The sequence below is a fragment of the Budorcas taxicolor genome, chromosome 1, assembly GCF_023091745.1.
Source record: "Budorcas taxicolor isolate Tak-1 chromosome 1, Takin1.1, whole genome shotgun sequence".
NCBI lineage: Eukaryota > Metazoa > Chordata > Mammalia > Artiodactyla > Bovidae > Budorcas > Budorcas taxicolor.
In genome coordinates, this window is record NC_068910.1 from 199,370,915 (window position 1) to 199,386,930 (window position 16,016).

The following is a 16,016-nucleotide window of genomic DNA, read 5'->3' on the forward strand; positions in this document are numbered from 1 at the left end:
TGACCCCTTCCTGGCCTTCAGGCTGGAAACTCTGCCCCTTTTCTTCCACCTCAAATCAAGGACAAGAGCCTTATCAACTTAACCTCTGCAGGAGCCTCTAAGCTGCCACTCCCTGCCTCCCCACTGCCTTGGACATTGGCCCAGCCCTCTGTCCCTCCCAGGCTGCTCTGACACCCCTCAGCCCTCTGCTGGATGCCACCCTGAATGCCAGTCACATGCCAAGCCATCCGGAGGCCTCTGCGCAGAAGTCAGCATCAGGTGCCAGGACTTTAGGAAGCTACTTTGAATTGGACACATAGCTGAGCCCTGTGCTGGGCAAGGGAACCACTGAAGGGTTATCCAGACAGAGATGGGAAAGATGATTTCGTGAAGACTGAGCAAAGACGCAGATAGTGAGTGTGCGCTGTGGGGTAGTGTGTGACCTTGATGAAGTTTGAAAGACAAGAGGTTCTAGCTCCAGTTCTACATAACAAAGCAGCCTTAAACTTCGTGCTTAAAACAATGGCAACATTTAGATTGCGCATGGATCCGCTGTCTGTGGAAGGCTTGGTGGGCATAGCTCACCTTTCATTGAAGGCTGGAATCCTAAGCTGGCTACAGGCTGAAACTTTAACTGGATTTATCGGCTGGAACATCACCATGTGGATCCCCCACGAGTAGGGAAGAGGGGCTTCCTTACAATGTGATGTCTGGGGTCTAAGTTCCCATGAAAGAGCTGGGGGATTGACTATTAACTTTCAAGACTTAGCCACAGAGGTCACAGAGCATCACTTCTGCTTCCTTCTCTTTTTTAGAAGCAAATAGGTAAGACTGACCCATAATGAAAGGAAGAGAACGCAGATCCCACTTCTTGATGGATGAATGTCATGTCACATTGTAAGGGGTGTATGTGGGACAGGAGACATTGGTGTAGCCGTCTTTGTAAAACATGATCCACCTAGAAGACTATGGAAAAGAGGCAGGCAGAGTCCAGGACCTGTAGCGTTGGGGATGACCCTCCAAAAGGCATTGGTTTTCATCTTCTGAAAAGTGGGGAGCCAGTGAGAGGTATTAATCTGGGTGTAACTGGCTCACATTGATGTTTGATAAAGCTCTTCCTGGAGTGACGAGATGGAAGACTGGAAGGCGGCAGACAGGAGATCTGTGAGAGGCTGTTGAAGGAATCTGGCGGAGATAAGAGAGGGAGGGCCTGAAGCCAGACATAATCTGGAGGTGAAGGCAGGTCAAATGCAAGAGGCGCCAGATGAAATCACAGTGGCACCAAATGTCAGAGGTGAGGACCATGCATCCAGGAGGATTTCCGGTTTCTGGCTTAGGGCACTGAGCGAACATGATCAGGAATGAAGGAAAAACCGGAGAGGTTTGTGGGGGGAGGACACTGGGCCCTATTTAGGAAGCGAGTAGTCTGGGAGAGGGGTCTGAGAATGTCCGTAATGACATGTCCTGCACAACGTGTGATGCCCTTGAGTGTAAAAACCCTGGGGGACATTCTGGAGCATAGTCTGAGATGTGGGCACCACAAACGGGGTTTCCAGTGCACATGCTCAGAAAGGGCACCGTGTCCAGGGATGGTGACTACAGACAATTTGAGTGGGGCAGGTTGGGGGGCATTAACCTTCGGGGGTGATCAGGAGAAGATAATCTGGTAAGGCGTCCAAGACTAAATTGCCTGTATCCTGGACGTAGCATGTGCTGTGGGCTTAGCAGGTGCTTGGCTCTACAGGTGCCTGGCATGCCCAGTTTAGGGCCTGCTTCTCACACAATGGAGTGGCCATGGCAGGTTCCTGCCCTTGTGAGCCCTTGGTCTCCCCAGCTCTGAGGCGCTAGGATCCACCCCGTCTCTCCCTCTCTGGACTTCTGTTTCACCATTTGTAAGAGAGACTGGATCATTTTCTAGACTACCTTTATCACAAAATGGTGAGAATTCCAGTACACGAGAAGCAGCAGAGCTGAGCCTCCCTGGGGAGGCAGGGGTGGCGAGTGAACAGGCTTCCTCCTGCCACCCATGAGGCAGATGGCTGTGACCTTGAGCAGCTCTACACAGAAATCCACTGAAACCTTCTATCCACTTCAGTCTCTTTACCCGGCATCTTCTGCCCATCTTTCCTTCCCCTGAAGCCACAGATCTCATTCCTCTTCATCTGCTGAGTCCACTGGAACCTGGGGTCTCATATACACACCAGCACTTCCGCTGGGGCGCCTGTAAGGGACCCCAACCTGACAGGGCTGCAGTGGCTGAAAGCTGGCAGTGCAGTAGGCTTTGCTGGGATGTGAGGTGAGAAAGGCGCCCCCTAGCTCTAGCTGGAGTCTTCCACATCGTGTCTGCAGGGATTTTTGTATTTACTGGAAAGATCAAAGACATCTTTCAGGAAAAGATCTGAGACAGATTTTTTTCCCCACCATCCTCACCTTTCGCTCCTCAGACTGCTAGGGAACCAAGCAGAGACTGTGTGAGCTTCGTCCCTCAGTCAGGTCCGACTCTGCGACCCCATGGACTGTAGCCCACCAGGCTCCTCTGTCCATGGGTGTTCGCTAGGCAAGAATACTGGAGTGGGTTGCTATGCCCTCCTCCAGGGGATCTTCCTAACCCAGGGACTGAACCCAGTTCTTCCGCATTGCAGGCAGATTCTTTACCGGCTGAGCCACCAACACTGCTTCTGCCCTCTGTCCCTGGCTTACAGTGTCTCCTAGCTGATCCTGGCTTCTGACCTTTCAGCCCATCCTTCTTCCCTCTAACTTTGATTTGCATCACTGAGGGACAGTGTAAATTCCACCAGGCCCACTGTTCTGGGGTGGAGGCCACAGCCTCCCCTTCCCGGGAGCCCAGAGGCAGTTAGATCTTCCCTTGACTTAGTGAAATGCAGGCTGACACAGAGGCCCTCACAGGCAGCTTCTGAGATGGGTTGAAAAGAAGGCAGGCTCAGGAGGGGAGTGGCAGTGCTTGGACAAGTGTCTGCTTTTGTGTGTGTTGGCCACCTTGATTTGGATGTATGAGCAGGCAGCTTGGGCTGCACCCTGGGCTTCCAGAGGCTTTACACTGGCAGGTTGGAAGACGTCAGTTCTGACCCCAAAGCCTAGAGCGGGGCCCCTGTGGACGGCTGGCTTGGCTTAACAAGGAAATAGAAATGAGGGTGGATCCCTGTTGCTTTCCTGAGATGCCAGCCCTTCAAGTGAGGGAAGAGCTTTGGCAGACTAGGAGATGGACTGGCACCCCGCCCTTCCCTGAAGGAGAAGTGCTGTCCTCAGAAGGGGCACTTCCAGGGGGTTTGGGGCTCCAAGCCTGCTCTCAGCCCAACAGCCAAGAGCCCAGGAGCACTGAGCGTGCAGCCAACTCCAGATGCCACGACACCTCTCCACCCGTGCCGCTGTGTATCTGTCCTGGTCAACCACGGAAAGCAGATTTGCTCGTCATGTTTACTCACACCCACAGGACAAGGCCTATGGGACAGGGTGGGATGCCTTTCCGAGGCCTTTATCTTCATCCAGAGGAGGAGCCAGCATCGGCACAAACACCTCATATAAGAAGAGGTGGTAACAAGCTGGGCCGGTGTGTTCACTGAAACGGCCTGGGTGAGAGCCCATCCTGCAGCCTCACTGGGATATGAGAAGGGAGTCTAGGGGGATGGGTGTCGATGGGGAAGGGGAATGGAGGCCCGATCAAGAGGTGTGGAGCAGTGTGACACCCCTGCTTGTTTGTGACATGAATGGGCTGGGAAGGGGACCCTCAACCTTCATGGGACCCAGGAGGGAGGGCAGAGCTATCAGAGAACAATCTGATGAGTCAGACCTTTAAGGATGCTTCTCCAACCCTGCGGTTTTCCTGCCATGTGACAAGAATGGCTGAAATGATGGGAATGGCTGCCATGCCTTGACCAAGGTCGGGGTGAAACGGGTCTGAGGATGATGGCATTTCACCCTGGGACCACCTGATGGGGAACGTGTTCCCAACGAACAAGGGAGGGAATGGGCCAGGCTGCTGGGCCTCTGTGCCCCAGAGTGGAGGGCAGAAGTGGGCAGCAGGGCTCCCTGTCCAGCAACCTCACTGCCCAGTCTCCTCCCAGGTGTTCGTGCTGTGCCATGGCCTCCTGCAGCTCTGCCAGCTCCTGTATAGTGCCTACTTCAAGAGCAGCCTCACCACCATCGAGAAGCGATTTGGCCTCTCCAGTTCTTCCTCAGGTTTCATCTCCAGCTTGAATGAGGTAAGCAAGATGCTCTAGTCCATTGGAACCCACCCGAGCATCACCGTGCTCACGGGATCCAGGAGGGGGCTCTGGAGGAGCAGATCAGGGCAGGGGGCTCATGGGGGATGGAGACAGCCAGATACACTTCCTCTGGCACCAGGCACTGAGCTGAGAGCCTCCAGAGTTTCCTGACCTCCTCACCACTCCCCTGCGAGCGGGTGCTGCACTTCCTCCAACAGGTGAGGGCACCGGGGTTCAACAAGGTCAGCAGCTTGCCCGAGGTGTGCAGGCCTGCTGACTTCAAACTCCGTGCCTCTGGTTGAGTTCTGTGACCACCTACCAGTTTATGTGCCCTCCGTCCATCCCCATCCAAAGGAAGACGAGCCGCAGGCACGCAGGTAGGGGAGCAGCTCCCGGAGGCCAACTCAGTGGCCTTGACTCCCAGACAAGGTCACAGGTCTATGACTTCCTGTCTTTTCTTTCCATGAGGCCCACTGTTCTGGGGTGGAGGCCATAGCCTCCCCCTCACAGGAGCCCAGGTGCAGTTAGATCTTCTGTTGATTTAAATTCAGGCCAACGCAGGGCCTCTCATGGGCAGCTTCTGAGGTGAGAGGAAAAGAAGACGGGAGGTCTCCCAGCGGCCCCCAACCACCACCTTCCAGCCAGCTCATCCCCCAGCCAGCTCCCCGCTGGAAAGGCCCCTTTACCCTTCAGTCCTGTGTCCCCTCAGGCCCACACAGGAGTGCCCCTCAGGAACCCGCCCCACCACGCCAGGGCAGATCCCCCTGCAGTCCTCGCAGGAGGACTGTTTTCACAGCAGTCATGTCTTTTAGGCAGAAAGCCTACCTGATCCTGGTGGCCACACCAGATCAGAGCCCAGGTCTGTCTGACGGCCACCACCACAAAGCCCCTCTTCTACAACCCCCGCCCTGCTCTTTGTCCACCAGCCCTGCTCTGCCCAAAAGCTAGTCCCCGGACACACTGCTGGAATTTCTACTGCTGCCTCTCTTGACACGCGCTCCACCTCCATGGACTTCCTCCACTGTGATGGACACACCCTTGCACACGTGCAGCCCTAGGACCCATCAGTCATGCCTGCTGGCCTCATGGGCCTCAGACCCTCCTCTGAGCTCCCAGGCCCACGTGATATTTTCACTGTTTTCTGGATGTCTGATTTCTCTTTCCCAAACTCAGATGAGTTTTTCAACAATCAGGTTTTAGACATCCCTATGGGCATGCTGCTGCTGCTGCTGCTAAGTCGCTTCAGTCATGTCTGACTCTGTGCAATCCCGTAGACAGCAGCCCACCAGGCTCCCTCGTCCCTGGGATTCTCCAGGCAAGAACACTGGAGTGGGTTGCCATTTCCTTCTCCAGTGCATGAAAGTGAAAAGTGAAAGTGAAGTCGCTCAGTCGTGTCCGACTCTTCGCGACCCCATGGACTGCAGCCTACCAGGCTCCTCCATCCATGGGATTTTCCAGGCAAGAGTACTGGAGTCGGGTGCCATTGCCTTCTCCGTCCCTATAGGCATAGTCTGAGGCAAATATAAGAAAGTTAATTCCTCGAACCTAACAATCCTGTGTGTGTGCTTTGTAAGAAAATGTGCATCTCTCTGGGTGTATATCTGTTTCTACCTCTGTGTGAGTCTGTGTGTGTGTCTGTGTGTATGACTGCATGTGTCTGTGATCTGTGTGTCTATTTGTGTATCTGTCTGTGTATATTTGTGTATCTGTGTGTGTCTGGATGTGTATCTGTGTGTGTTGAAGGGAAGTGAATGGGTGAATGTGTGGAGTACAATCCCACTGATTCTTTTTTAAAAAATTTTTGAAAATTTTATTATTTATTTATTTGGCTGCACCCTATCTTGGTTGTGGCATGTGGAATCTTTGATCTTCATTGCCGCATGAGGGATCTTTAGTTGTGGCATGCGGATTCTAGTTCCCTGATCAGTGATCAAACTTGGGCCCCTTGCATTGGGAGTATATGGAGTCTTAGCCACTGGACCACCAGGGAGGTCCCAATCCTATTGATTCTGACCCCAGCATTTAAAAACAGACTAGGAAAGTAGGGGTCTTACTGGGAAAGCAGAGAGCAGCCAAATAAGAGGGAGCTTCATGGTCAAGCTCGAGGCTCCCAGCTTTTAGGGTGGGCAGTAAGGAACTGGCCTGGCTTCTTGAACAGAGTCAGGGCTGGGTGTATAGTCAATGAAGATGAGCCCTCTGGAGAGGAGCCTGGGAGACACCTGAGGTAGGGGACGGTGCGTCCTGAAGTCAGATGGCTAGGAGGCCTTCACTAAGCCTGGCTTGAGCAGCTGGGGGAGAAGAGGGTCCTGGTGATCCTGCAAAGGAAGGAAAGACAGGATTTGGTGGCTGCTTGAGCCAGGACTGAAGGCTAAGTGAAGCGAAAGTTGCTGAGCTGTGTCCGACTCTTTGCAACATCATGGACTGCCCAGTCCATGGAATTCTCCAGGCCAGAACACTGGAGCGGGTAGCCTTTCCCTTCTCCAGGGGATCTTCCCAACCCAGGGATTGAACCCAGGTCTCCCACATTGCAGGCAGATTCTTTTCCAGCTGAGCCACAAGGGGATTGGAAGCACCACAGACCAAAAGGCAGCTGCCTATCAGAAGCATGAGGGGTGTGAGAAAGAACAGGCCTGGTGGAGGGGAAGGCAAACCCATCTGATCACCTGGAGTGTGCAGCCAGCCAGAGATGGGAGCCTGCACGCTGCAGGCCAGTCTCCAAGCCAGTGGGGCCCAGCGGTGAGGGGAAGAGGAGACAGGGTTGGTCGGATCAGGCCGGCAGCAGGAGGAGGGGCTTGGCTGGCAGGGAAGATGTCAGCATCTGCCAGTGAAGCACCAGCTTCACCTACAGTAGCCCTTAATGCCCGCTGTGGTTTGCCCTGGGTCCCTTTGTTTTGAGACATTAATGGGCAGGGATGTGTTACAAATGCTCTGACACGAAGTCCACAGAGCTTTTTGGGGCCAGGTCAGGGCTGAGGGGATGTGGCCTGGGCTGCAGAGCCCCTCCTCTCCTCAGCTAGAATAGCTGCTGCTGCTATTAAGGAAAATAATTTTTTTCAAAGGAGCTCCACTGCTGAAGGAAAGATTGGGAACCAAGGGCTTAAGCCAGGCATAAGAGCCATAGGGGCCCAGTCCCCTCCAATAACCCAGCCCAGTGTGCTCCCAGTACTTGGGGCTGGGCGCCCCCAAGTCCTTCCTGAGCCTCCCTTTGGGGCCCTCCCCCATTCCTCTCCAAAACCTTGCAAGTCAGCCTCAGTTAGCTTAGCTGATATGGTCTGACATTTACAATTACTTCCTGAAAAATGATAGGGAAACAAGAAGGGAATAAAATCTAAGAAGCATAACAAAGCTTTGTTTCCAGGTACTGGTTACAGAATGTCCTAGAACCACATCTGGCCAGGAACTGGCACAACTTCTCAGTCAGGCTAGGCATCCTCACCCACCTTCATATTCCCTTTCTCTGTGTGTCATAAACCATTCTTTTTCTTGGCCACACAGGAGGGGTCTCCTGGGTAATCCTTCCTCTTCTTGAAAAAGCCTACCGTTTACTCCTTCATCCATTCATTTATTCAACAAACATTTCATGAGCACCAACTGTGTGTCAAACACCATTCTAGGGTCTGGGGAGACAGGAATGAACAGAAAAAAAAATCTCTGCTCACATATCATTCTAAAGATAAGTATGACATTTACTTATAGAAATGTGCTTCTAACCCCCCATGAGGGGATTAGAAGCACATACAGAACAAGGAAAGCCGTGGACTGGCTGAGCTCCCAAGACAAGAGCTGAGGTGCAGAGCCTGAGCTCTGAGAGCTGAGAGATCAGGGAGGCAAGAAGGAACCAGCCAAGGAGACTGAGAAGGGGCAGCCAGGGGCAGCAAACTAGGAGATGGTGGTGTCATGGAAACTCAGTGAAAGGAGGGTTTTAGGAAGAGAGCAGTGGTCAACTGAATCAAAAGGTGCTGAGAGATCAAGTGAGAAGAAGAGGATTAGCCAGTGGGCTTGGCAATGAGGAGGTCACTGATGATCATGAGAAGAGCCACATACCAAGCTTCTGGTCCCTATTTCCTGAGACAGGGGAACCTGCCTTAATAGCCAGAAGGAGACTGTGGCTTGGTCAGGGCAGGGCTATGCGTGCTAACATCCAGGGCTCCTCTGGCTCGGGTGAACTTACTTCCTGGGGTAGATGACCATCTTGGAGTCAAGGTCAGAAGATCTACCAGCCCCTCTTTTATCACTGAAGAGCCTGCTCCCTAAGCTGGGGCCTTTGATTCCCCTCTTTGGTGGGGCTCAGAGAGCAGGCCTTCCAGGGAGCACCAGGAGCTTGAGTTACTGGTGTTTCCAGTTGGGAAGGGACTTGGGGTGCTTTAATCCTCATCCCTCATCATTTCATGCAAAGATGGGCTCGATAAAGGACAGAGATGGTATGGACCTAACAGAAGCAGAAGATATTAAGAAGAGGTGGCAAGAATACACGGAAGAACTGTACAAAAAAGATCTTCATGACCCAGATAATCATGATGATGTGATTACTAATCTAGAGCCAGACATCTTGGAATGTGAGGTCAAGTGGGCCTTAGAAAGCATCACTGCAAACAAAGCTAGTGGAGGTGATGGAATTCCAGTTGAGCTATTTCAAATCCTGAAAGATGATGTTGTCAAAGTGCTGCACTCAATATGCCAACAAATTTGGAAAACTCAGCAGTGGCCACAGGACTGGAAAAGGTCAGTTTTCATTCCAATCCCAAAGAAAGGCAATGCCAAAGAATGCTCAAACTACTGCACAATTGCACTCATCTCACACACTAGTAATGCTCAAAATTCTCCAAGCCAGGCTTCAGCAATACGTGAACCGTGAACTCCCTGATGTTCAAGCTGGTTTTAGAAAAAGCAGAGGAACCAGAGATCAAATCACCAACATCTGCTGGATGATGGAAAAAGCAAGAGAGTTCCAGAAAAACATCTATTTCTGCTTTATTGACTATGCCAAAACCTTTGACTGTGTGGATCACAATAAACTGTGGAAAATTCTGAAAGAGATGGGAATACCAGACCACCTAACCTGCCTCTTGAGAAACCTATGTGCAGGTCAGAAAGCAAGAGTTAGAACTGGACATGGAACAACAGACTGGTTCCAAATAGGAAAAGGAGTACGTCAAGGCTATATGTTGTCACCCTGCTTATTTAACTTATATGCAGAGTACATCATGAGAAACGCTGGGCTGGAAGAGGCACAAGCTGGAATCAAGATTGCCGGGAGAAATATCAATAACCTCAGATATGCAGATGACACCACCCTTATGGCAGAAAGGGAAGAGGAGCTAAAAAGCCTCTTGATGAAAGTGAAAGAGTTGACTTAAAGCTCAACATTCAGAAAATGAAGATCATGGCATCTGGTCCCATCACTTCATGGCAAATAAGATGGGGAAACAGAAACAGTGTCAGACTTTATTTTTCTGGGCTCCAAAATCACTGCAGCCATGAAATTAAAAGACGCTTGCTCCTTGGAAAGAAAGTTATGACCAACCTAGAGAGCATGTTCAAAAGCAGAGACATTACTTTGTCGACTAAGGTCTGTCTAGTCAAGGCTATGGTTTTTCCTGTGGTCATGTGTGGATGTGAGAGTTGGACTGTGAAGAAGGCTGAGCGCCAAAGAATTGATGCTTTTGAACTGTGGTGTTGGAGAAGACTGTTGAGAGTCCCTTGGACTGCAAGGAGATCCAACCAGTCCATTCTGAAGGAGATCAGCCCTGGGATTTCTTTGGAAGGAATGATGCTAAAGCTGAAGCTCTAATACTTTGGCCACCTCATGCGAAGAGTTGACTCATTGGAAAAGACCCTGACGCTAGGAGGGATTGGGGGCAGGAGGAGAAGGGAACGACCGAGGATGAGATGGCTGGATGGCATCACGGACTCGATGGACGTGAGTCTGAGTGAACTCCAGGAGTTGGTGATGGACAGGGAGGCCTGGCGTGCTGCAATTCATGGGGTCGCAAAGAGTCAGACACGACTGAGCGACTGAACTGAACTGACTGAATCCTCATCCCTCATTCACAGAAGTGGAAACCAAACCAGGGAGAGCCAGGGCTGATTAGGAGGAGAGCTTCTGAGGCAGAAACCCACTTCTGCAAGGGGCAGTAGACCAGCACACTTAAGACAGGGCACTTTAAACTCAGGTTGTCCTGGTTTGAGCTACCTCCTGACCTCATGGGCACAGCAAGTTACTTAATATACTGAGTCCCAATTGTGCAACCTGCAAAATGTCTTGCTGCGTGCTGAAATGAGATAGTGCATGTTGCTTGGTGGTTATTCTGACTATGAAATCAGAGTCTATAGGGACTTCAGTTAGAGAAAATGCACGTTTCTAGGAGCCAGCCAGAATAGGAGGCTTTGTTGAATTTGGCCCCAAAAGGTTTGGCCCTAAGATGGTTGAACTTCCCATAGTCTCTAGATACTTCCTTTGGTCTGGCCTAGAAGGCTGAGGCTGGGAAGGGTTTCTGACAACAGGGGAAAGCTGAAACTGCATGCTTGGCCCCCTGTAAGAATCTCTGGGCAGAGTTGGCACCACAGCTCTGCTTGAGCCCTTAGGTCACAGCAGGCAGCGTCTTGCCTCTCTTTTTTGATGGTCAGGTCCACTATGGCTGGGTGAGGACATAGCCTGTGGTTTCACTTGGCTCCTCTGCTCTCTCTGCAGATTAGCAACGCCATCCTCATCATCTTCGTCAGCTACTTTGGCAGCCGGGTGCACCGTCCAAGGCTGATTGGCATTGGGGGTCTTCTGCTAGCTTTGGGGGCCTTTGTCCTCACCCTCCCACACTTCCTCTCAGAGCCTTACCAATACACCAAGACCATCATGGGTAAGTGGCCTCCCATTACTGCTCCAAGGGGATGAGGGTACATAATTCTGTATGTTTTGACTGTCAGATACACTCTGGGGAGAAAAGCCAAGGAAACTTTCTGGTGGGATAGGACGGCAGAGTTCAGGTATCCAGAAGCCCCCCTGCCAACTTTGTGAGACACCCCCTCAATCCTCCTGTGCTTCTGGTGCACATTTAAGCATTTTTTGCTACATTCCAGTCAGGAAAAACTTCTACCATGTGTTTTTATAAGTTTCGTAGTTTCACATTTACATTTTGAGTTAGTTTTTTATAAGATTCTTTTTCGTCTTTTTGCATATGGATGTTAAATCCTTTAAGCATCGTTTGTCAAAAAGACTCTCTTTATTCCATTATTTTTTTGCATCATTATAAAAAATCAGTTGGACTTTTTTTTTAAATAAAATAAGTGACACATTTTTAATTTATTTTTCACTGAGCCGGGTCTTCCTTTTTGCATGGGCTTTCTCTAGTTGCAGTGAGCAGCGGGGGCACTCTCTAGTTGCGGTGTGCAGGCTTCTCATTGCAGTAGCTTTTCTTGTTGCAGAGCATGGGCTTTGGGGTGTGCAGGCTTCAGCAGCTGTGGCATGGAGGCTCAGCAGCCGTGGCTTCCAAGCTCTAGAGCGCAGGTGTAATAGTTGTGGCGCGTCGGCTTAGTTGTTCCATGGCGTGCGGGATCTTCCCGGACTAGGGTTCAGACTCTTGTCTCCTGCGCTGGCAGGCAGATTCTTTACCACTGAGACACCAGGGAAGCCCTCAGTTGGACATATTTGTAAGGGTCTATTTCCAGACTTTGTCTTCTCTTCTGCTAGTCTGTGTGTCTGTTCCTTTGTCACTGCCATGCTCTGGATTACTGTAGTTTTACAAAGAAGTCTGAAAGTTGGGTAGTGTGATTCCCCCAACACTATTCTTCTTTTTCAGAGTTGCTTCATCTGTTCTTATTCATTTGTCATTCCATGTAAATTTTATAAGCAGCTTGCCTATATGTTTAAAAAAAAAACCTTCTGGAAGTTTGATTAGACTTGTATTAAATTCGTAGGTCACTTTGGGGATAGTTGACATTGAGTCTGTCAGTCTATGAACGCAGTATGCATTGCTGTTCAATTCAGTTCAGTTCAGTTGCTCAGTCATGTCTGACTCTCTGTGACCCCATGAATTGCAGCATGCCAAGCCTCCCTGTCCATTACCAACTCCCGGAGTTCACCCAAACTCATGTCCATTGAGTCGGTGATGCCATCCAGCCATCTCATCCTCTGTTGTCCCCTTTTCCTCCTGCCCCCAATCCCTCCCAGCATCAGGGTCTTTTCCAATGCATCAACTCTTCGCATGAGGTGGCCAAAGTATTGGAGTTTCAGCTTTAGCATCAGTCCTTCCAAAGAACACCCAGGACTGATCTCCTTTAGAATGGACTGGTTGGATCTCCTTGCAGTCCAAGGGACTCTCAAGAGTCTTCTCCAACACCACAGTTCAAAAGCATCAATTCTTCGGCACTCAGCTTTCTTCACAGTCCAACATTCACATCCATACATGACTACTGGAAAAACCATAGCCTTGACTAGACAGACCTTTGTTGGCAAAGTAATGTCTCTGCTTTTGAATATGCTATCTAGGTTGGTCATAACTTTCTTTCCAAGGAGTAAGCGTCTTTTAATTTCCTGGCTGCAATCACCATCTGCAGTGATTTTGGAGCCCCCCAAAATAAAGTCTGACATTGTTTCCACTGTTTCCCCATCTTATTTGCCATGAAGTGATGGGACCTGATGCCATGATCTTCGTTTTCTGAATGTTGAGCTTTAAGCCAACTTTTTCACTCTCCTCTTTCACTTATCAAGAGGCTTTTTAGTTCCTCTTCACTTTGTGCCATAAGGGTGGTGTCATCTGCATATCTGAGGTTATTGATATTTCTCCCGGCAATCTTGATTCCAGCTTGTGCTTCCTCCAGCCCAGCATTTCTCATGATGTACTCTGCATAGAAGTTAAATAAGCAGGGTGACAATATATAGCCTTGACGTACTCCTTTTCCTATTTGGAACTAATCTGTTGTTCCATGTCCAGTTCTCACTGTTGCTTCCTGACCTGCATATAGGTTTCTCAAGGGGCAGGTCAGGTGGTCTAATATCCCCATCTCTTTCAGAATTTTCCATAGTTTATTGTGATCCACACAGTCAAAGGCTTTGGCATAGTCAATAAAGCAGAAATAGATGTTTTTCTGGAACTCTCTTGCTTTTTCGATGATCCAGCGGATGATGACAATTTGATCCCTGGTTCCTCTGCCTTTTCTAAAACCAGCTTGAACATCTGGAAGTTCATGGTTCATGTATTGCTGAAGCCTGGCTTGGAGAATTTTGAGTATTACTTTACTAGCGTGTGAGATGAGTGCAGTTGGGCAGTAGTTTGAGCATTCTTTGGCATTGCCTTTCTTTGGTATTGGAACGAAAACTGACCTTTTCCAGTCCTGTGGCCACTGCTGAGTCTTCCAAATTTGCTGGCATATTGAGTGCATCACTGTTACCCTTACATTTTAACAATGAACCATGATTTAGCAAACTCTACAGCTGATGAATGAGCTTTCCAGGTGGCTCAGTGGTAAAGAATCTGCCTGCCAAGGCAGGAGACATGAGTTTGATCCCAGGGTCAAGAAGATCTCCTGGAGAAGGAAATGGCAACCCACTCCAGTGTTCTTGCCTGGAAAATCCCATGGACAGAGGAACTTGATGGGCTACAGTCCATGGGGTCACAAAGAGTTGGACATGACTTAGCAACTGAACAACAACAAAAACAGCTGATGAATATCTCTATTCTCCAACAGAACAAAATAAGGGTCCTGTAATGTTTGGATGCCCACCATCCTCTGCCATCTTCCATGTTATTGTTGACTAAGATTTTAGTTTTCCTGTCTTTAACTCCCTCCCAGTGGCCATTATTACTATAGTTGTTGTTTATGAATAATTCAGTACTTATTTCTATTTACCCACAAGCTTTCTGGTTTCTTTGCTCACCATTGCTTCTCGCACTTCACCCACCCTTATGGATTTAACTTCGTTTTTCCTGAAGTACATTCTCTAGTATAACTTTCAAATAGTTTTCCAAATTACCTGCCCTGTTTTCATGGTTTCTTGATAATCCCTTATGATTTATATTTTCATTTTAGTTTCATCAGTTATTTTAAGTGTATTTATTTCTATAATCCCTTTCTGATTGTTTTATTAGCACAGATTTTTAGAATGCTAATCCTCCCACATTCTGTGTCCGCTTGTTCTTGTTCATGGTGGAGTGTTTTCTTTCTGTTACATAATGTTTCATGGCGGGGTCATTGATAGTGGGAATTCTTCCCCCTGTGGACATTTTTTGTGGTCTAGGTAGGAAATTGCCCCAAGAGTGGCTTTATATTTGCATTTACTTGGTATCCTGGGAATGCCACTGCTTTGGAGCTAACTGTGTGATAATGTACTGGCTTGGGATAAATTTGCACTTGTTTTAAGGGATGTGGTACGTGGCAATGGTTTTGTGAGGAGCAGCCAGTGAGAGGCCCAGTCCCTAAGTACTCATCCTTGGTCCACTGTATTGGAATTGAGCATGTCTGAGGATAGATGGGCCACCGAGGGGTGCGCTGAAGGGATAACTGATTGCTGTTTGCTTAAATACCAGGCTTATTGTTAGTCATATGTGCAGATTGGGTCCAAGAGATGAATCACTCTGCATGCCAGGAGGGAATCCCTTGTAGATTGTGAGACCTACAGTAGGGAGGTCGACTGTGAGACCTGCAGTGGGGAGGTGGGTTGTGAGACCTGCAGTGGGGAGGTGGGTTGTGAGACCTGCAGTGGGGAGGTGGGTTGTGAGACCTGCAGTGGGGAGGTGGGTTGTGAGACCTGCAGTGGGGAGGTGGGTTGTGAGACCTGCAGTGGGGAGGTGGGTTGTGAGACCTGCAGTGGGGAGGTGGGTTGTGAGACCTGCAGTGGGGAGGTGGGTTGTGAGACCTGCAGTGGGGAGGCAGAGAGCTGGAATGGAAAAAACGTAAAACAGGAGCAGCCACGTCTAATGATGAAATGTTAGTTGAGTTCTGGCCGTGGGACTCTTTTCCCCACCTCCAGGGTAGTCACCAGTGAACTAATTGTTTCTTATACATTCATTGTGGCCTTGGATCTGTTTGGACTATTTAAGCCTGAGTCTTGCTTCAAGTAGGCCCAAGAGGAAGACCGACCCAAGCCTAGGGGTCTAAGCTCTTTCCCCCTCCTTGATCTAGACAAAGGATCTGAGGCCAGCTCTGAAGGAGAATCAGGATTTGCTGGCCACTTCGGAAAGCCTTGTGCCATGCCCGCTCCAATGCAAGGTCCCAGCCCTTCCCCATCAGCAAGAAGAGTGGGGTAATGAAATCAGCAGGGGAGCCCCAGGCACTGGGGCCTGGCTGCGGGGACGGCATCCTGCCAGGCGCCACATGGTGGCCTGCCTAGCCTAGGGCGGGCTCCCCTGGCCTCCCCTAGCCTGGGCCACATACCAAGGGCATTGGCTCTGCACAGAACAGCCACCAGCAAGGGTGTGTGGAGACGGGCGGGGCTCTGAAAGCAGCCCCTCTGCCCCTTGTTAGGTATGGTCGGGTGGCTCGGGTCCTTTCCACCACCATCCTCCCTGCTCCTAGGCAAACACTCCAGCTTTTAGCTCACCTCCAGGGAGAGAGGAAAGAACAAGACTTGCCTTTCAGCCCGCAGAAAGGAACTGCTGGCCAAGAGAGTGAGGGCCTTGTGTTTTTGTTTGTGTCGATTCTATTTGCAACAATAGGACACAGTCCCCCTGGTGCTGGCTGGGATCAGAGCAGCAGCTGGAAGTGCTCAGGGCTGGGCTACCTTCAGGGCGTCTTCATGTTGCCAGAGGCTCGGGCTAAGGAGGACTCTGGCCCAGGAGCCACACTGTGGGACCTAGCTGAGGCTGTGGGTGCCAGTGCAGC

General features: G+C 50.1%; 1 protein-coding gene across 1 annotated transcript in view; it reads left to right on the forward strand.

The window, feature by feature from the left end:
• The window catches only part of SLCO2A1 (solute carrier organic anion transporter family member 2A1), a 94,933-nt gene that overhangs the window by 41,403 nt on the left and 37,514 nt on the right, over window positions 1–16,016 (forward strand). The window contains exons 2-3 of the mRNA XM_052636455.1: window positions 4,062–4,199; window positions 10,894–11,056. Of these exons, the coding sequence (XP_052492415.1) occupies window positions 4,062–4,199; window positions 10,894–11,056 (301 nt within the window). The remainder of the gene's footprint in view (window positions 1–4,061; window positions 4,200–10,893; window positions 11,057–16,016) is intronic.